Source organism: Protopterus annectens, chromosome 6.part0, assembly GCF_019279795.1.
Source record: "Protopterus annectens isolate FY-2018-M chromosome 6.part0, PAN1.0, whole genome shotgun sequence".
Lineage (NCBI taxonomy): Eukaryota > Metazoa > Chordata > Ceratodontiformes > Protopteridae > Protopterus > Protopterus annectens.
This window is the reverse complement of record NC_056737.1, coordinates 177,422,014-177,440,221: the sequence shown is the minus strand read 5'-3', so window position 1 is coordinate 177,440,221 and position 18,208 is coordinate 177,422,014. Positions and strand designations below refer to the sequence as shown.

Here is an 18,208-nt window from a genome sequence, read left to right as displayed (position 1 = left end):
TCTGAAAGACTCTATTATATGAAGGTTGAAATTCAATTGTCTAAGTATATCCTAGATATGCAATAACTATTCTCATTTGTTTCTGTAATTTGAATTTGAAAAGACAACCGGTAGATGAATTGGTTGGGAAATGTTTGACTCAGAATCTACTTTTGGAATAAAAGAAGCATTTGTCCTTATGGAACATAAAACAAGGAGGCAAGGAGGATACAGTGTGGGATCCTGAAATCCTTCTTACTGAAGTGATGGCTTTGAGAAAAATAGTTTTCCAAGACAGGTATTTAAGTTCTGCTAAGGATGATGGCTCAATGGCAGTTTTGTGAGAGTCTCCAGAACAAAATTCAAATCCCATGAAGGAATTGGATCTCTGATTGGTGATCTTAACAAAAAGATGGCTTTACGAAATGCCTTACATAGAATGCCCTTGAAGCTCAGTGTGAAAGCTAGAAACCACAGCCAAGTGGACCTTGATAGTGGAGAAACTAGAACCTGAATCAATAAGAGATGTAAGAGAGAGCTGAGAAACGATCAGTGTTGTGTGAGCAAGCTCAAGAAACAAATCTTCTCCACTTGCTACAATCGATCTTTAAAGTGAAAGTTTTTTTGAAAAGCTGTTAAAATCTTGACTACCACAGTAGGAAAATAATCATCCTTAGTCATCACTGGATTTGGAGAAAACAAGTGATTAGCTTCACACTTTGTAGGTCGGGTTGAGGCTCCCTGGAGGGCTGGGAGATCAGCTCCAGAACCGTAACCAGCAGCCAGGGAGGCTCCTTCAAGTGAGGCATTAGAAGGGAAAACCAAATCTGTCTGGGCAAAAAGGGGGTCAATGAGAATAATAGTTGCCTTACAACTCAAAACTTTCTGTAGAAATATGGACATCAGGGGAAAGGTGGGTATGCTTTTAGAAGCCCAAAAGACATTGTTGTGACAGTGCATCACTTGGTGGTTATCCTGTAGGGTGAATCATGGCAAAACAGTTGCTGTATTTAGTGTTGTGTGGGGTGGTAAATAGATCAAAGCAGGGAGTGGCCCTATGACTGAATATCTTCTTGGCTGTTGCTGTATTAAGGGACAACTCATACGGCATTAAGAGATCCCTGCTCAGCATGTCCACAAGTCAGCTGAATATCCCCAGGATGAGTGTTGGTACCAGAATGTGGTGGGAAGTCATCATCTATTGCCAGACACTGATAACTTCTCAACATGAAGGGTAACATCTGGTTTCCCCTTGTCTGTTAACATCTCATACTACAGTCATTTTGTCCATTTGGATGGATAGCACACCTTGTGGAAAGCAGCCCTGAACTTCCAGCAACATTAAGAGGACTGCCTTCAACTCCCAAGACATTTATGTGAAGACTGGCTTCATTATCCATCTATAGACCTTCAACCATTCTCCCCTCATAATGTCCCCTCCCTCACCCAAGTGAGGATGCTTCCATAGTTACTGCTGCTATTAGGAGTGAAGTCAGAAATTGTCATCCACCCGAATCACTGGGGATTGTAACCACCTCTGAAGTTGTCTTTTGCAGGATTCTGTGACAACTATAGTCTTTGAAAGAGGATGAAAGCTCTATGATCACTGAGATTGAAGGAGACACTGTAATATTCTCATATGGAAGCAGGCAAATTCTACCATCAAAATTCAGGAGGTCACCACACCTAAAATTCTGAAAACCAAGGCTGCAGAGGAGGGTTGTTAAATGCTTGACTGTGGATTGTAAGGTCAGAATTTTGTCCTGAGGAAGAAAGATAAAGGAGAGAGAGAGAGAGAGAGAGAGAATGGTATACAAGTCACATCCCAGGAATGCTATGTTCTGACCTGGGATAAAGATGGGCAGATTTACAGATATGCAAAGGCGCTTGTAAAGATGAAGAAGATAATTGATAATCATTGGCTTGTTGAAGAGACTCCATTGAGGGGATAGCCAGGAGTCAGTCATCTAGATGTGGGAAAAACTTGTATCCCTGAAGTTGTAGATGAGCTGCTATGACACCCATACATTTGATGACCACCCTGGAGGCTGTGGGAGACCAAATATCTGTTCTTTGAATTGGTAATAATTGACTCCAATTAGGAAGATTAGAAATCTCCTGGACTTTTTGCAAAGATAAGCTCTCTGAAGAATATGTCCATTAATTTGCCACGAGGCAGGTTAGAATCAATTGTACCAGGTCCATTCTGAATTATGTCTTTCTCATATATATATTCAGGAGGCTGTGGTCCAAAATAGTCCTGAAGTTCTTGGTTTTCATCAGAACCAAAAAGAATTATAATAAAATCCTGACCTGATCTGATCTAGTTGTACCTCTTGGATGTCTCTTTTGGTAAAAACAGAGACTATCTCTCATAACGTGGTCACTGTCTGGTTGGATGGAACATCCAGCAATGGATAGTGGGGCTGAGGAGGGGTTTCCAAAAATGGTATGTAATAGCCTCAGGATATTATCTCCCTTACTAATTTATCTTACGTGATGGCATGCTACATGGCTGGATAAAGGGAGAGTTGACCCTTGATTGCCTCCAGAGTGGAGCAGTTGCGTAGACCTTCAGGGATTCTAGAGACATTGCTTGGAAAAGAACCCATGATATCCCTAATTCTGCCCACCCCCTCGACTGCTGGACAGGTAATCCAGGTACTCTCAATCTGTTTCTTTGACTCAGGTGTCAGTGGGTTTTTAGAGCAGATAAAGTCTGCTGGGACAAATCTCTCTGAAACCTGTTCAGAAGTATGCCAAAGTTCAAGGCCTGAAGTGCAGAGGTGCCCAAAGCATACACCCAGTTCCTTAGCCTGTCCATCACCCTGGATTATTTAGTGTAGTGTGGCAGGATGGTTAGAAGTTGAGTCTTCAGAAAGTTCTTTTTCAGTGGCTGCCACCACAATGATGTTGATTTGGCCTGATGTTGTTTCTACTTTGGGGAGGATCTTGTCCAATTTAAGGGGGACTGCCTTGCAGGTGTCAGGCTTCTGTCATGACCTCCTAGTTGCTAATTCAATTAACTTGTCAACTGGAGGGATCACCCAGGGCACAGACTGTGACATTCCATAGGCTCAAACAATACTTCCTCATTTTGAGGGTGGGTTGATGGGACAAGCTCCCCTCTGGTGCATCAGTTCTGAAATTTCACCAAATGAGGTGTCTTCCAGAGGGGGACTGTGAGGATACTTGTCTATCCTCTAACTCAGTATCAGAGGTGGGAGACTTTGATGGGAAGTTTAGGTGTTTCCTCTTACATCTCCTCTTTTTGGAAGATCAGGGGATGTGCCACCTCATTCCTCAGAGGATTGCCTCTGCTTCTGAGCTGCTGGTCTGAGGCTAACACAGCAACTCTGACTGGTGGATGTTTGATGAAAATAAGAACAGAATACAGCAGGCCATGAGGTGGAACTATGACTTATGGTACTTGTGGATCCACTGTCATAGGTGAAGAAATAGTTCTTCTCAACATCTGGAAGGCCAAACCAACTGCCATCTGATCCAAACAGGCCACTCCAGCTGACATATCCAACGCTCCCTTGGGAGAAGTAGATGCCGTCGGTGGAGGGACCTGTGAACCCAAGAAGGTAGTAGGCCTCAATGAGGGAAATGCTGCATAGGATGAAAGCAGACATCTCCAACACCACCAGTAGAGCTGAAGGCAACAGTTGGGCTGGTGAAGCTGAAGACACCGACCTGAATCCTCAGGTCCAAGACTCTACTAGATCCAACAAAGCCAGAGTCAAATCACACCATAGAGCCAAATAAGCATGGAAGGTTAGCCCCTATGCCACAGAATACAGGAGGAACAATGGTTCTAAAGTAACAGGAGCTGAAATACGGACCATGAGGGAGCAAGTATTGAGAGCATTTGGACAGATACAACTGCCTTTGGAGCCAAAGATGGAGGAATAACCTCCATCTCAATCTGCTTCTTGAGGAACTTCTGCATCAGTTGAACCGAGTCAGCTTCCAAGGTGCTCATACAAGACCTGCAGGATCATATGGAAAGAGACAGGGAAGGTCTGGATGAAGGGCACTTCAACTTCTCTGAAGAGGATTTGTTTGGGGAGTTGTACACGATGACAGCTCCATGAGCTCTGGATCTGGAGTAAGACCATAAGCAGGTGTTTGGGCTCTATGCTCCTCAAACACTGAGACCTTCAGAGCCAATGTCCGAATTGATGCATCACTAAAGTCTCTATTTCGGATATGACTCCTTCTGCTTTTAAGATATGCCCAAAAACGTTTTTGCTTTTGGAAACTTCTGGATCTGGTGGATGGAGGTCTTTCAAAATGAACTTATTCCTCCTGTCTGCCAAAGCTCTAGATCCAAAGAAGGCCCAGATTTTGCAGATGACAGATAAATGAGGAACTCCTAGAGACAAGAGGCACAAGTCATGCAAGTCTAGAGGCAGAATTTTGTGTCAGCACATAATACTTTCTTACAGCTGGTGTGCTTTTCCTTCTTACAAATAACAGTTCAACATGGAAGAAAACTTTTATGCGCACATAAAAACTCTAACAGCTATAATTCTCAATTCTAGATCTAGGTATCTAACATATAAGCATCTGTAACCAAAATTTAACATAGCACACCAATAAGGAATACGTTTAATTACACATAAAGTATCTGAACCTTAAATATCTAGAATCTATATTTAATTTTATCACAGCACACCAATAACTAACTAAACAACCAAGCCTAATAGTAAGGGAAGGAATGGCTAAGGGTGGCAGATCATCGAGAAGAAGGCGTTGACAGGTAGAAAAAAAAACGAGAAACTACTTGCTAACTAATAAGGTTTAAACAACAACAACTACATTAGAACTTTATGTAGTATCTATGCTAAGAGAAAAAAAGTCTTAGAAATATTGAATAAGATTATGAAAATAAGGCACTTATCTGCAAGAGATCCCACTTCTGTTCCCAAGGTGGCAAATGAGATCTGAGGTGACAAAAGAAAGAGGTGCATCACAGGAAGGGAAATTCTTAAACGGGCTCAAGGCTGGAGCACAGATTCTGTTGTATTGGATCTGACAAGTGGTTCAATGACACGTGATCAGATGGACTGAATGAATAGGATCATCCATTCGGTAAACCAGATGATTGAACAAACAACCCTGTACTTCCATCTGTCAAAGAGCGAAACGCATGACCATAATGCATATATATATATATATATATATATATATATGTATAGATATATATATATATATATAGATATATAGATAGATACAGATAGTATATGTACATATCTGCTGTGCCATATCATTTTGTTTTAAGGTTATTTGCACAAAGTACTTTATCCTATGTGAACAGACTGGTGAAGATGTAATAAAATGATAAACATCATTACGTTTCTATTTTGTTATTGATAAAAATTTTAGAAGAAATTAGAATGGAACATGAAATGTTTTGGAGATATAGTTCTTGGATAAATGAAAAAGAAATAATTAAAATTTATTTCAATTGCAACATTTTATTCAGGAGCCAGACTAGGATATAGAAGTTTTTAAGCATAAATATGAATACTTATCAAAAAGCAATTAGTTACAATATGGAAGCAAATAAAAATCATGGAAGTAGCATTTCTGTGACCTCCTGATTCCTCTCACATCCCAAAGATGGATGAAATGAACAGCCTCCAAAAAATTGTCCACAGGTGCATGTTATTGTGTGCATGTCTCTATGTATGGCCTTCTGCTGAAAATGGGCTATGCCCAGTGGAACCTTCATGGCTATCAAATGTAAATAAATAAATACATAAAATGGGAACTAATATGTTGTCTACTCCTAAAGGAAACATTCCCCTTGAATTTATTGTTGTTGAGTTTGCAAATCTGTGGTTTTGGAAAATGAATTGTTTTGTGATCTACATACTATGACAATTGTGGTCAGTGTATTATTTTTTCCCACCCTCACTGGATCACAAAGCTGTTTTGCTGGATGCCACACCCTCACTGGATCACAAAGCTGTTTTGCTAGATGCCACATTTCACTTTGCCATTATTAGTCCAGAAAATATAAATCCACCTAGAAAATTAATTTGCAATCCCTTCTCCTGGACAGTCCAGCAATAAACAGGTACAGAATGTTATGCCTCTGTAGATAGTAATAAAAAATAAAAATGGATTAAAAATCAAACAGGCAATGGCACTGCAGTTCATGGGAGTTTCCAGTGTATTATGCTCAGACTCCAAAATGTTACAAATCATAGAAACTTGCTTATATCTGACAAAACCAATACATTGAAAATTCTTAACTCACCAGCCACAGAAGGAAGTTGAGAGCTAGCACTGTTGGGATGCCCCCAAATGGCAGCCCCTGTAGAACTGTGCTACGGGATCGAGCACTGTAGCAGTGTTCCTCTGTTCCATTAGATAAATTGTGGAGAAAGTCCAAGACACCCAAGGATATCTGCTGTCCATCTGGAGGGACTGAAGTGATGTAGGAGGGATCCATTTTTGAACCACAGTTTCAAAGATTCTCACCATGTGATGGGTTCTGTTAAAAATAAACACATATGTTCATAAGCCACTGATTCATGCATGTAACCATAATGAAATCATAATTTTACTGAAAACATCCAATCACAGCACAGCAAGTTGAAATATTCTGTAGTAAGGGTTTATCAAATCAGAAATAAGAAATAATGTTAAAAAGGGAAAAAACAATACAGCCACGTGCATTAACTGTAGCTGTAGACTTAGAGACATATTCTGTCAGCTGGTTTTCTCTAAACGAGTATCACATGCCAGGCTTCACCCCATTTTTATCTTCTCCTTTTCATATGCATTTCCTTATGACTGAATCCCACTGTATTTGCTCTAAAGCTTTTGTTTGGAGTCTATTCCAATGAAGCAGTTACCTTTTTAAACAAAAAAGTATCCTGATGTTACGTTTTACACTTTTACTTTTCAGCCTCCCTTTGATTATAGAACATTTGCTTTTCTGAAAGGTATGCTCTCATGCACCCCAATGACCTTAGTTGTTATTTACAAAAGTGAAATCATGTACCTATTTGTCCATCATGAATACATTTTCACAGACACACTATTCCAAGCAAGGTTTCATTTAAGAAACTTCCCCTTTGTTCTTCTGACAGTTCATGCTATGCAGCAGAGTGACTATTGGCTCTCCCATGAACATATCCTGGTTTCCCTGAAAAGCTCAATTTTCTTCACCTTTCTGCCTGATCTGCATCCTTGGTACATGATACAAATCATTAAAGCACTATATATATATATCTATATATATATATATATATATATATATATATATATATGATTGAAAGACCATTTGACCTAAACCCATTTGATTGAAAGCTCATTTGATCGAAAACCAGTATTCAAGGCAAATAACGGATTTGTCCCCCTCCGCAATGTTGTGTGACCCTGGAGTTGGTATATATAGTTGGGGGGGTGGCAATGCCCCCCCACATGGGGGTGTGTGGGGGGGGCGAAGTTTCCTTTAAAAGAAGAAAATAAAACAAAAAGTACAGATTTTAAATGAAAATAGGAGGGGGCTGCGCCCCCACCCATCCTAATTATATATACCAACTCCAGGGTAGCAAGACATTGGGGAGGGGGACAAATCCCAGTCTTATCTCTTGAATATTGGCTTTCGATCAAATTAAATTTCGATCAAATGGGTTTAGGTCAAATGGTCTTTCGATCAAATGTAGACCTATATATATATATATATATATATATATATATATATATATATATATATATATATATATCCATACAATAACATGAAGACATTCATCCCCCTGGCCTGGCCCACACCCAATAACCTCCTCCACTCCTATCACAACCCCCACAGTCAAGCAAGCTACCCAATACTCCCACTACTTCTCTCCTAGCATTTTTCGCCTAAATATTAGAGTTGTTAACAATAAGATTCCCAACCTACCGCCCTCCTAGCAACCCAAGGAGGAGCAGTCCTTTACAAAATGCTGTTAGAAAGAGAGAGGATATCATTCAACCTCCATTCAGTAACGAGTGAACTCCTCATAACCAAGCTTGATGTCCTACTGGTGTTTATTCACTACCTATCATCTCCCAGTCACTGGTGATTTTTTTTTTACCGACGACTACCCCCCTGCTCCCTCCGACCCCCCACTCATATAAACTATCTGGGTTTAAACAGACCATAGCCTCTCCCACTAGGATAAGCTGGTACTCTCCTGATGACCTCAGCGACCATTGTCTGAATTAAAAGCAGTTGACTGGTCAAAAACTAAAAATCTAACATTAGAGGTGGATAAAAAAAAAATCTAACAAACAAAACAACCACAAACACAAAACCAGGCTTATCAGTTCTGGACAGGCTTATCAACTATCAACAACAAACACCCCAACCACCCCAACTAACTACCCATATAGTTCCCGAAAGTAGCTAAGCGCCTTTAATAACTTTTTTTTTTCACTGATCCAATCCAATCCTAGCATCAACAAAACCCCCCTAACTAAAACCACATGCCTACACTTCTAAAAAATCTTACCACCCCACCCTTTGCTGCTGACCTCCTCCCTGCAGTACCTGCAAATAGCTGCAGATGCCATGGTATATCCCATATCTATCCTCATCAACAGAACCTTATCCGAAAAAAATATTCCCCTCTCTGGAAAATATCTCATGTCATCCCACTCCATAAAGGTAGTAGCGAATAACTTACTATCCGACTCCCCAGCATGTTTTATGAACTTCTCATTCTTTCACTAAAATCTATTTCGTACATACTATGGCAAACTCCTCCAGCCCAGTTCTCCTCATATTTGTGTGTCCCTCAGGTCCCATACTAGGGCCACTACTCTTCTCTATTTTTATCAACAACCTCCACACTGCTATCCCTAAAGCCACCTGCATCCATGCAATGGCAAATGATTTACTTCATCATGCTCAGCCACCTCCCCATCCGACTTGCAAATCTTAACCCAAAATACATTTAAAAAACTAACTTACTCTTCTCCCCCCCACTAGTACTCAACAAATCAACTAGGTAAGCTGTCCCATAGCTACAATCATATGCCAGATTAAGCCACTGGCTCTACAGTCAGCCGATAAACTACTGGTCCAAACCTATCTCAAAGTGAATTGGCTATGCCCATGTACCATCCTCTTACTTTTAATTTAAATAAATAAATATATATGTATCCATATTATTACTTTGCCTTGCTATTAAAAATGTCTAACTCAACCTCTGGAACAGATGCTGACCACAAGAGTTTTCATCTTTTCACTTATTAAGCAGCTTATTTTATACTTCAGTGCAATGACATACACCATAATTTTACAATTCCCCTGCTCCACCTAAATGCTTTGAGAATAGAATTGTCAAGCCAAATACGTAACTTTTAGAAAGAAATGCATGCACTTTGGGACACATATACTTAGTCAATGATAGAGTACTATATCTTCTATTAATTCAGTTTTCTATGGTGAGGCTTGAGTCTCCGGTGGCCTTATTTTCCTTTATAACTAGCTGGGGAGTAAAGGATTGCCATCTACCCCTTACAAACATAATTAACAGACATTACAGTTTGCTGATATGGCTATTGTAACATATAATGCCAAGTTAAGCTACATGTTTCAGTGAGGGTGGGTATAATAAAATAAGACTTTCATTTTATTTCAAAATAATTCAAAAATTATGATTAAATACTATATATTAATAATTCTGTTAATATGGTCATGACTAATTTTATGTAAATGATAACATATTCTCTTAAGTCAAGTTATGAAAATTGTTCCAGGGTATTAGCTACAGTAAAACTTTGCCATGAAGAACTAGCAATATGAATATGTTTAAATACACAATAGCAACCTAACCAAAAAAAAAAAAAAAAAAAAAGGTCAAACATGCCCTCTTTTCATTAAGCAACTCCTCTCTGGTAATAACAAAACTGAGAACCTACAATAACATGGCTTTTCCTGAATTATATATGAGTATTATATACCCTTAATAATTCAACCATGAACAAATACTCCAATGATATCACCATTAATAGATTAATGTGAAGGTGCCTGACTTTGTGGAATTAACTAATCTCAAATGAACAGCACTAGAAGTGGCATTTATTTATTTATTTTTTGTAGGTACTAGGCTATTGGCCCTAGGGCCTATATAAGCCTAGCCAAATGGTACCCTGGCTTTTGCCATCCAAGAAAATTATTTATTATTATTATTTTGACCATTCTGATTGCATAGCCTCCTTAGGATCCAAAATAACTGATTTAGAGCAAACAGGTATTTGTCAGTGTTAAATGTTGAGTACAGTTGTGATGAACTACAACTATGTGGTAGAGAGGGTTTGTACCATTCAACTCATGACACCAGCATTACCAGCAAAGGGTACTAGTTCATTTAAAGCATGTCACATATATGCCTTCACTGCATTCTGTCTTGGCAAACTGAAAAATAGTATTCAGAAATGCAACACACCTGTAACTCACAGTATTAGAATTTCAGATACAGTTAATGCTTAATAGGCATATAACACACACACACACACACACACACACACACACACACACACACACACACACACACACACACACGCATGGGCACACTATCACATAAAGCATCACATTTACAAATGGTCATTCTATAAAATAGTGATCCATTTTAGAACAATCAACCTTCTGTATCTCAATACAAAACACTGCCTCTAAAATATTTAAGGAATACAGAAATGTGGAACATAAAACAACATTTTAAGAATAGTCATATGAACACAAAATGTTTCCTTGTACCAGTATTTTTCTAAAACCAATGTTACTTAACATTATTTACTACAAGAAAAAGCTTTAAAATCATAGCAGTGAAGGAAATTCAGATCACCATAATACATTAAAAGAAAAGGTCCTGGTAAAATAAAACACTTTTGTTTCTTCTATTACAACACTCTTTATGCATATGTTTAATTTATTTGGTTGCTAATATCAGATGTGATGATACTTACTGGAATTCCACGATGAGTTAAAGGGTACAAATAGCTCCTGTACTTAAATGAAATGTCATTTAGGTATTTCTAGTAAAGTTCCTATTACAGCAAAACTTCAGTGCATGAAGTACTGCAATTATGCAACAACTTCTGGAAAAAGATAACTTTATTAAGCACCTTTCTGAAATAAGCAATGTAATTAATAAAGTTTTGTTAAATACCTCTCAGTGTTAAGTTCTAGTCTTATGCTAAAATATAAAAGTGTCTGTATCTTACACCACAAAACAGCAGTGAGAAGCTCAAACAGCTCTGAAAGCCGTTAAACAATTTGCTGTCAATCACACAAAAAACAAAAACAAAATGTCTTTTTAAAGCTGTAAGTTCCTCAGAAGGACACCACTTCTGCCGTTGTAGCTGTTTTGAGTGTTTTACACCTCTCAAAGCTGTTACTGATAGTACATTATGCAAATAAAGCTCCATGCAGTAAAAAGAATTATGACTGGGTCATAATTCATGTATTATACATTCTCAACATGGATGTGAAGCTTCACCTCTCGGGCTTCACTCTGTCTTGCTCTCAAAGTGAATTTCTTAACATCCATGAATCAAACACATAATGGCCCAGTTATGATCACAGACCCAACAATAATCAGCTATGATCAAAACATGGACAGGTAGGAACTTACAAGGTGGATGAACACTGATCAACAGCTTAACTTCAGCTCTCCCAGTGTGAAAAAAGAAACTAAGAAACCAGAGGCAACAATATTGTCAACTTGAGTAAAATTCAGTTACTGGCTAGTAAGTACACTCCCTGGATGCAAGCAAAGAAGAAACTAAGACAGCTGAAAAGAAAATCAAGTAGAACATTTAAAGAGAAAACACTGACTGGGAAGAATCCTGAAGCTATTCAGCAAAAAAGAAGTTCAAGCTCCAGCTTTGGGACATGGCTTCCAGTAATCTACAGAAAAAAATGATCAAATGTGCTCACAGCTGATAAAAGTAAATAAAAATCTGAAGGAGTATATCAACTTAAATAATAAAAGGCTGGACAAAATGGAAGACGGTTTAAACAGATTTTTCAATGAGCAGAAAAACTGCAAAAATTAGAGGTCAAAGCGAAGAAAAGACTGGCTGGTTATGACACTGCTTAACAAGATATGTTTCAAAAATGGATTTATGGAACATATGAGATTTTCTGCTGTACTGCTGAAATTGTAGAAGGAACAGACTGTATTAATTTTATGAAGGCACAAATAAGCAAATGGACTGGTATTCCACAGCAGAAGCTGTTAATTAAATCTGTTAATTAAATCACAAGAAAGCAGCCAAGACCTCTATTAGTAAAGATGCAAACTTACCAGCAGAAAGAGTTGATCCAGACAAACTCTGGCAAAAGGGTAAAGTATTAAACACTGTAGAGTGTGGAAAATGATTATTTACTGTACATCAAGCAGAATAGAAACAATTTTATTTCAGTAATCAGGGAATGTCAAGAGGCAGGTGTGAGATTGAAGGTACTGTATCCATCTGTCTTCAGAATATTTTTTCCTGGAGGATCAAAGTTATTTTTTGATGTAGAACAGGCTAAGGAAGAAATGCAAAAATTTGTATAACACAAAATTGAACCATAATCCAGAAGGGAACTCTGCTTCTCATTCTTTTGATAATAAAGCATACTGAGAGACTTTGCCAGCGAAACCTTTTTCTACTGTTCCAAAAGAAAATGCTTGACAAACACAGAATAGTACAGGAGTTGACCAGTAGAATCGGGAGCACCATGAAATTTAACTGGAATTTGGAGCTGGGAGATGGAGATGAACAGAAAGAAAACCAGCAACATGGAAATAAGTGAATAAATGTGAGACTGCAAAGTATCAGTTGCATTTGTGAAATACAGCTGTATAAGAATAAGTGGAAAGATTGTTGTTTTGTTGACTATGTTAAACTTGTGGGGAACTGAAAAGCATTTGCCTCACTTCATGTCATTAATGTATGGAATGACTCAGATGGGAAGGGAGGCAGAAGGAAAAAGGTAACTGTAAGTAAAAATTTCTGTTCTTAAAAGTATTTCTATGAAACTTTTCACAATATAAATTGCATACTTTATAGTAAAGTATTTTTAATTGTTCTTGTATGTGATAAAGTTACTAATAGATGCCCTTTTTCTTCATCCTCTTCTCTTTCATTTTTCTTTTTGGTATTAAGAAATATAGACAAACATAGGCATTACATAACAAAAAGTGAACAAAAAGCTAGACAAAAACATGTTTAAGTTAAAAGGCTGTAATTTTGGGTTGTTGATGTAGGAGATGGGGTGTAAAAGTATAAAGATCATAATCAATCTAGGGCTGATATGTTTTCTATTACTTTTGCAAGGTGAATATCTGTTTTAAGGACCATGGCTTAATCTAATAACAGATTTTAAGTGGAAACAAGTAAATATGAGAACACAGAAAATAATGAAAAGTTTTTCTAGCAATAAATGTTTCAGCTTATCTTTCAGGCTGTAGCAGATGATTTGTATAAAGAAGCGAAGTGGGGAAATCAAGAAAAAGCCCAAATGGAAATATTTATTGAAGACTTTAAATGCCAAGGTTACAGGTAGATGAGGCTCAACAACTAACAGTTAAGATAGGAGGAGATGAGATAAAAATTGTATTGTATAGTCAATCTACAGGAAAGTGTCCAGGAACATATGGTATTCTGGTGGAAGTTTAGAAACTAGAAGAGAAGAAAGTGATAAAGATCTGGAGGTTTTGTTTAACAACATTTTAAAAGAAGGGGAAGCACCAACACCCTGAAAAAAAACTGTGATGGCTGTACTACCTAAAGGTGGTAAAGACCCATCTGATCCAGCTTCATACTGGCCCATTCAAATTTAACCACAAGAAACTAAGTTCTGTGCAGGTACAGTCACCAGGTGCTCAGTCTGCTTATAAAATCCAAGACAGTACTCCTTCTTCCTGGAAATAATTTATTGATGTTCACAATTCACATACTGGTTTTTGGCTGCATAAGCCTTCATCAGTATAAAGAACCATTGATACATCAGACCATTAAATACTTTCTCCTTGCACCCCATTGATCAATCACAATCATTTAACCCGGGTAGAAACAAGCCCCCTAACCCGATAATCCACCTTTTTTCTTTTTGATCCAGTTGTTTATGCTATCCACCTTTGTTATTTCTTTTATACCCAATTTTATCAATAACTGTAAAATAAAATTTAGCATTACTATGTTGCAGAGTGTGTTTATATAAAGTGTTAGTAGTTTTTTTGCATCTGATATCACTTATACGTTCTGTTATCCTATACCTCAGAGGTCGAAAAGTCTAACCTATATAAAATGCCGAACAGTTATATGTAGCTAGGTATATCACCCTGTCTGAGCTGCAATTGCCAAACATTCAAATGGCAAACATTTGTGAAGTATTAGCAGATGAAAAATGCTCAGTTTTACTAACATATTTGCTGTTGTTACAATGTCCACAAGGGTGGCATCCTCTAATTAGATGCCCTCCAAGGGACAATTGACCCATAGTTGGACCTACCTCAATAGTCTTTTTATAATGACTGAACCAGCCCCTAAAGTCTTTCCATGCCTAAATGTAAATAAACCCTCAGCTGGTAAAGTATTACTTAGATTTTCATCTAGAAGTAATATACGCCAATATTTCCTCGCAAGATCCATAAAAGATTTTGTATTGTTTCCAAAATTCTTAACTAGCCTAAGAGGTCCCTCTGCCACCTTTTTAGGCTGGTTTCTATCTATGTCTTGGATGAAGCATAATATTTTACGGACATCTGTAATGTTATACCCCCTTTCCACAAAACTTTGAACCAGAGCTTTAGCCTCTTTATCATATTCTGACTCTAAAGAACAGATCCTTTTGCACATAAAGAACCGTGCCTTGGTTATATTCTTAACCATTGGCAACTTTTTGTAAAGGCTCTGTGATTAACATTGGACTTATAGTCCTCTCTTTAAAAGCTCTTGACATAGATTCTTGGATCATTGAGCAGTCCCACATGCATCAGTACAAGCAGGCTATACTGCCTTTTATAAATCTAAGGATGACAGCTACATGCATGAAGCAAAGCATTTTTAGAAAATGGTTCTGACAGGTTACACAGGGTACTTCAGAGTCATGAATCCTTGTTTTCTAATCCTAAAACAGACTCTGCCATGACTTCTCTATCCAAAACTGCTTCTGCTAGACATACTGCCAATACTAATCCCATTTCTTTTGATAAGGATGGGAAGGCCTTTGACAGATTTGTGAAGAATGTGTATTCTGCTTCCACTTTATCTTTCAGAATTTTAAACTGCCACTTTCAGTGTTTTGAGAATATGAAAAAGTTAACTGTTAGTATTCCCCCTTCTGAGATGAGATTTTTTTGAATGCCTCTTTAGTATCTGTTTCTCATGTAATTAAATGTGCCTTAAAGTATTAATATGACACTGCTGAAACTATCTCCAGGGCTGCTGCTTCTTGGTCAGTCATGAGAAGATTTGCTTGGCTTCATTCACCAAATCTTCTTGAAGATATTAAAACTGAGACTTTAAATTCTCACCTGGACAAAGACATTATGTTTTTATCTTCTGCTACTGAGGTGCTTAAGAAATGTGATATGTGGGAAAAAGTTGAGTCATTTTGTAAGGTAAATAAAATTATTCCTTCACATTGGCTCCCCTTTTCAAAATGCAATTCAAGCAGCAAAGAGCCTCCAAAATAGCTATTTAATAAGCAATGGCAAGGACATGCCAAAAAGAAAGGGAAAACTTCTCAAAATCAAGTACAGTCCAAAAATTCAGAATGATTATTTTGGCCTATTCAGCAAACTCCCCCCCCCCCCCAATTGTGGCAATCTCTCCTTCTCTGGGTCTGCATCTTCCTTTGTGGCACCAGACTGTTTCAGACAAATGGGTTCTCAAAGTCATTCAAGAGAAGCACACTTAGTAATGGGAGACCCTCCCTCCATTCATTTGACTTCCTCCTTGCCCAGAAAGCCTATTATCCCTGTTTCTTCCAGTTATAAAATAAATGTTATCTTGGGATCACAGCACCAGGACACCATGGCCTGTGCTAGAACTCTCCTTGCTAAATCTTTTCTTTCGAAGTCAAAAATTTCATGTTATTCCTCAAACCCTGCTACCTTATGGCCCCTTACTAACTAGACTTGAAGATGCATTACATCTGTGTGCTGCCTCTAGGTGCATCTGCAGTTAACTCCTACTGATGCCTCCAGGCGTCAATTATTGTTTGTTAATATTGCATCAATAATTCCAAAATCAATGTTATGTACAAGGTTTTAAAAAATTTAATCTTAAAGCTTACACAATGGCAAACTCAACTGCATTAATATTTGACCTCTGTCTAGTGCAGGTAAAGAGAAATTAAATATTGTTTTTATGATATTAATTTATATGGATATAATGTTCACATTTTTCTAAATATGTGAACAACCAAGTAACACATACAGAACTCCTTAGCCTTATATGAAAGCTCTCAGCAAGATGAATAAAATGCTGCTGACAGTATGTGTGTAACTTGATTGGTTGCTAAGATATTATAAGTTGTTTGCAAAATATTACAAACATAATAGTTACTGTGTTTACTGTGACTTATAAAATTCAGTTTAAGATCTAGAACCTAAAGAATACCCCCACTACAAAAATAGTTTGTGTTGAAGGGTTTTCCATGTATACTTCTTTGATAACCCCTACGGTTCCAGAGATATGAACATTTGTTTGAAATGTTACGGCATAATTCAATTCTGTCAAAAGGATTAGGCTCCGCCCATTGGAAGTTACAGTGCAAACTTCATGAGCTCCACTGGAGTGAATGAGTTAAGATCACATTCCTGTTGGAAAGCATTTCTTATTATTTTCTCTATGTGGCTAACATTATCAGCTCTCTGTCTTGCTCAGTGGATTATCCACTGCTTCAAAGATATTTACAAACTGTATGAGTCTGGTACTTCTTTATTGTAGACTTCAAGGCATTTACATTTTTCCATATTTGGACAATCATATATTTGCAGACTCTTTTTCCTGTTTTCAACAGTTCTCAACAGAATCTTCTACTCAGTCTGGGTTTGAAGTAAACTTACAGAAATCTTTTCTTGTCTCTCCTCACAGAATTGTTTTCCTGGGATGTCTGTTAGAGTCAGTAATAGGAAGAACCTTCCTTACTCTAGACAAAGTAGAGATATTTCAACACTTCTTCCTGAGTTTTTCAAATCAAGATCAGTTATCTGCCAATGAATTTATCTTGACTCTGGGGTATGTGGCTTCTATGACTCTAACAATTCTCCTAGGCAGACTTCACATGAGAAAATTCCAGTGGTGACTCTAGTCACTCTAGCCTCTGCACCTTCACGCTTTATCTTTTCAGACTCCTATATTGTTTTTTATTAAAGGATAGAGGTTCTACAGTGGGTAGACCAGTTTTCTCAAAATCCAGGTCTTCTATTCTTCTTTCCTTCCACTTCCTCTTCAGTCTGTCAAAACAGATACTTCAGACCTGGCTTGAGGAGTGGTTTCCAACAATGTGAAAGGGCAAAATCTGTGGAACAACCATGGCAGACACAAACATGTAAATATCAAACAGATTATGGCAGTAATAAATGCTTTGAAAGCACTAAAACACTTCTACTCTCCAGGACCTCAGCAATTTTCACTGACACCATTGTGATGTGGTACATAAACAAATGGGGTATCAGATCTTACCACCTTTGCAAACTTGCTATGACAGCTTGGGAGGTTGCAGCTCAGTTTCACTCTTCAGGCTGCATACATTCTGTAAGAGCAAAACACTGTAGCAGGCAAGTGAAACATGACCAGGACAAACCCTCATTAATGGAAACTTTAACCTAGGGTCTTCTAAGAATTGATCCAAATGTGGAGAATACCTCAGGTAAACCTGTTTCCCTCCTCTCAGAACAGAGAATTCCTTGCAAACATACCTGGGAGACAGCTATCTTCTCATTCTCTTGGACAGGAATGTTATTCTGTGCTTTTCCACCCTTTCCACTGATGTCCAGTGCTCCTCTGAAGATCCAGAAAGAATCCTCAACGATTACTGTAGTGACCTCTTTCGGCCCTGGCAACAGTGGTTATCCCTTCTTTTGAAACTAGCCAAGAGCAATTACCACAGTCTTCCCCACAGAATGGATTTATTCACAAAAGACTGGTAGTTTGATACACCCCTACCCGAAGACTCTTCAACTGATAGCCAGGATGACAGCATTTTGATAGCTTT

At 38.0% G+C, this 18,208-nt stretch overlaps 1 protein-coding gene across 1 annotated transcript in view; it reads right to left on the bottom strand.

Moving 5' to 3' along the window:
- The window catches only part of TMEM63C (transmembrane protein 63C), a 2,716,247-nt gene that overhangs the window by 1,211,140 nt on the left and 1,486,899 nt on the right, over window positions 1–18,208 (bottom strand). The window contains exon 5 of the mRNA XM_044073895.1: window positions 6,254–6,490. Coding sequence (XP_043929830.1) covers window positions 6,254–6,448 — 195 coding nt within the window. The 5' untranslated portion in view covers window positions 6,449–6,490. The remainder of the gene's footprint in view (window positions 1–6,253; window positions 6,491–18,208) is intronic.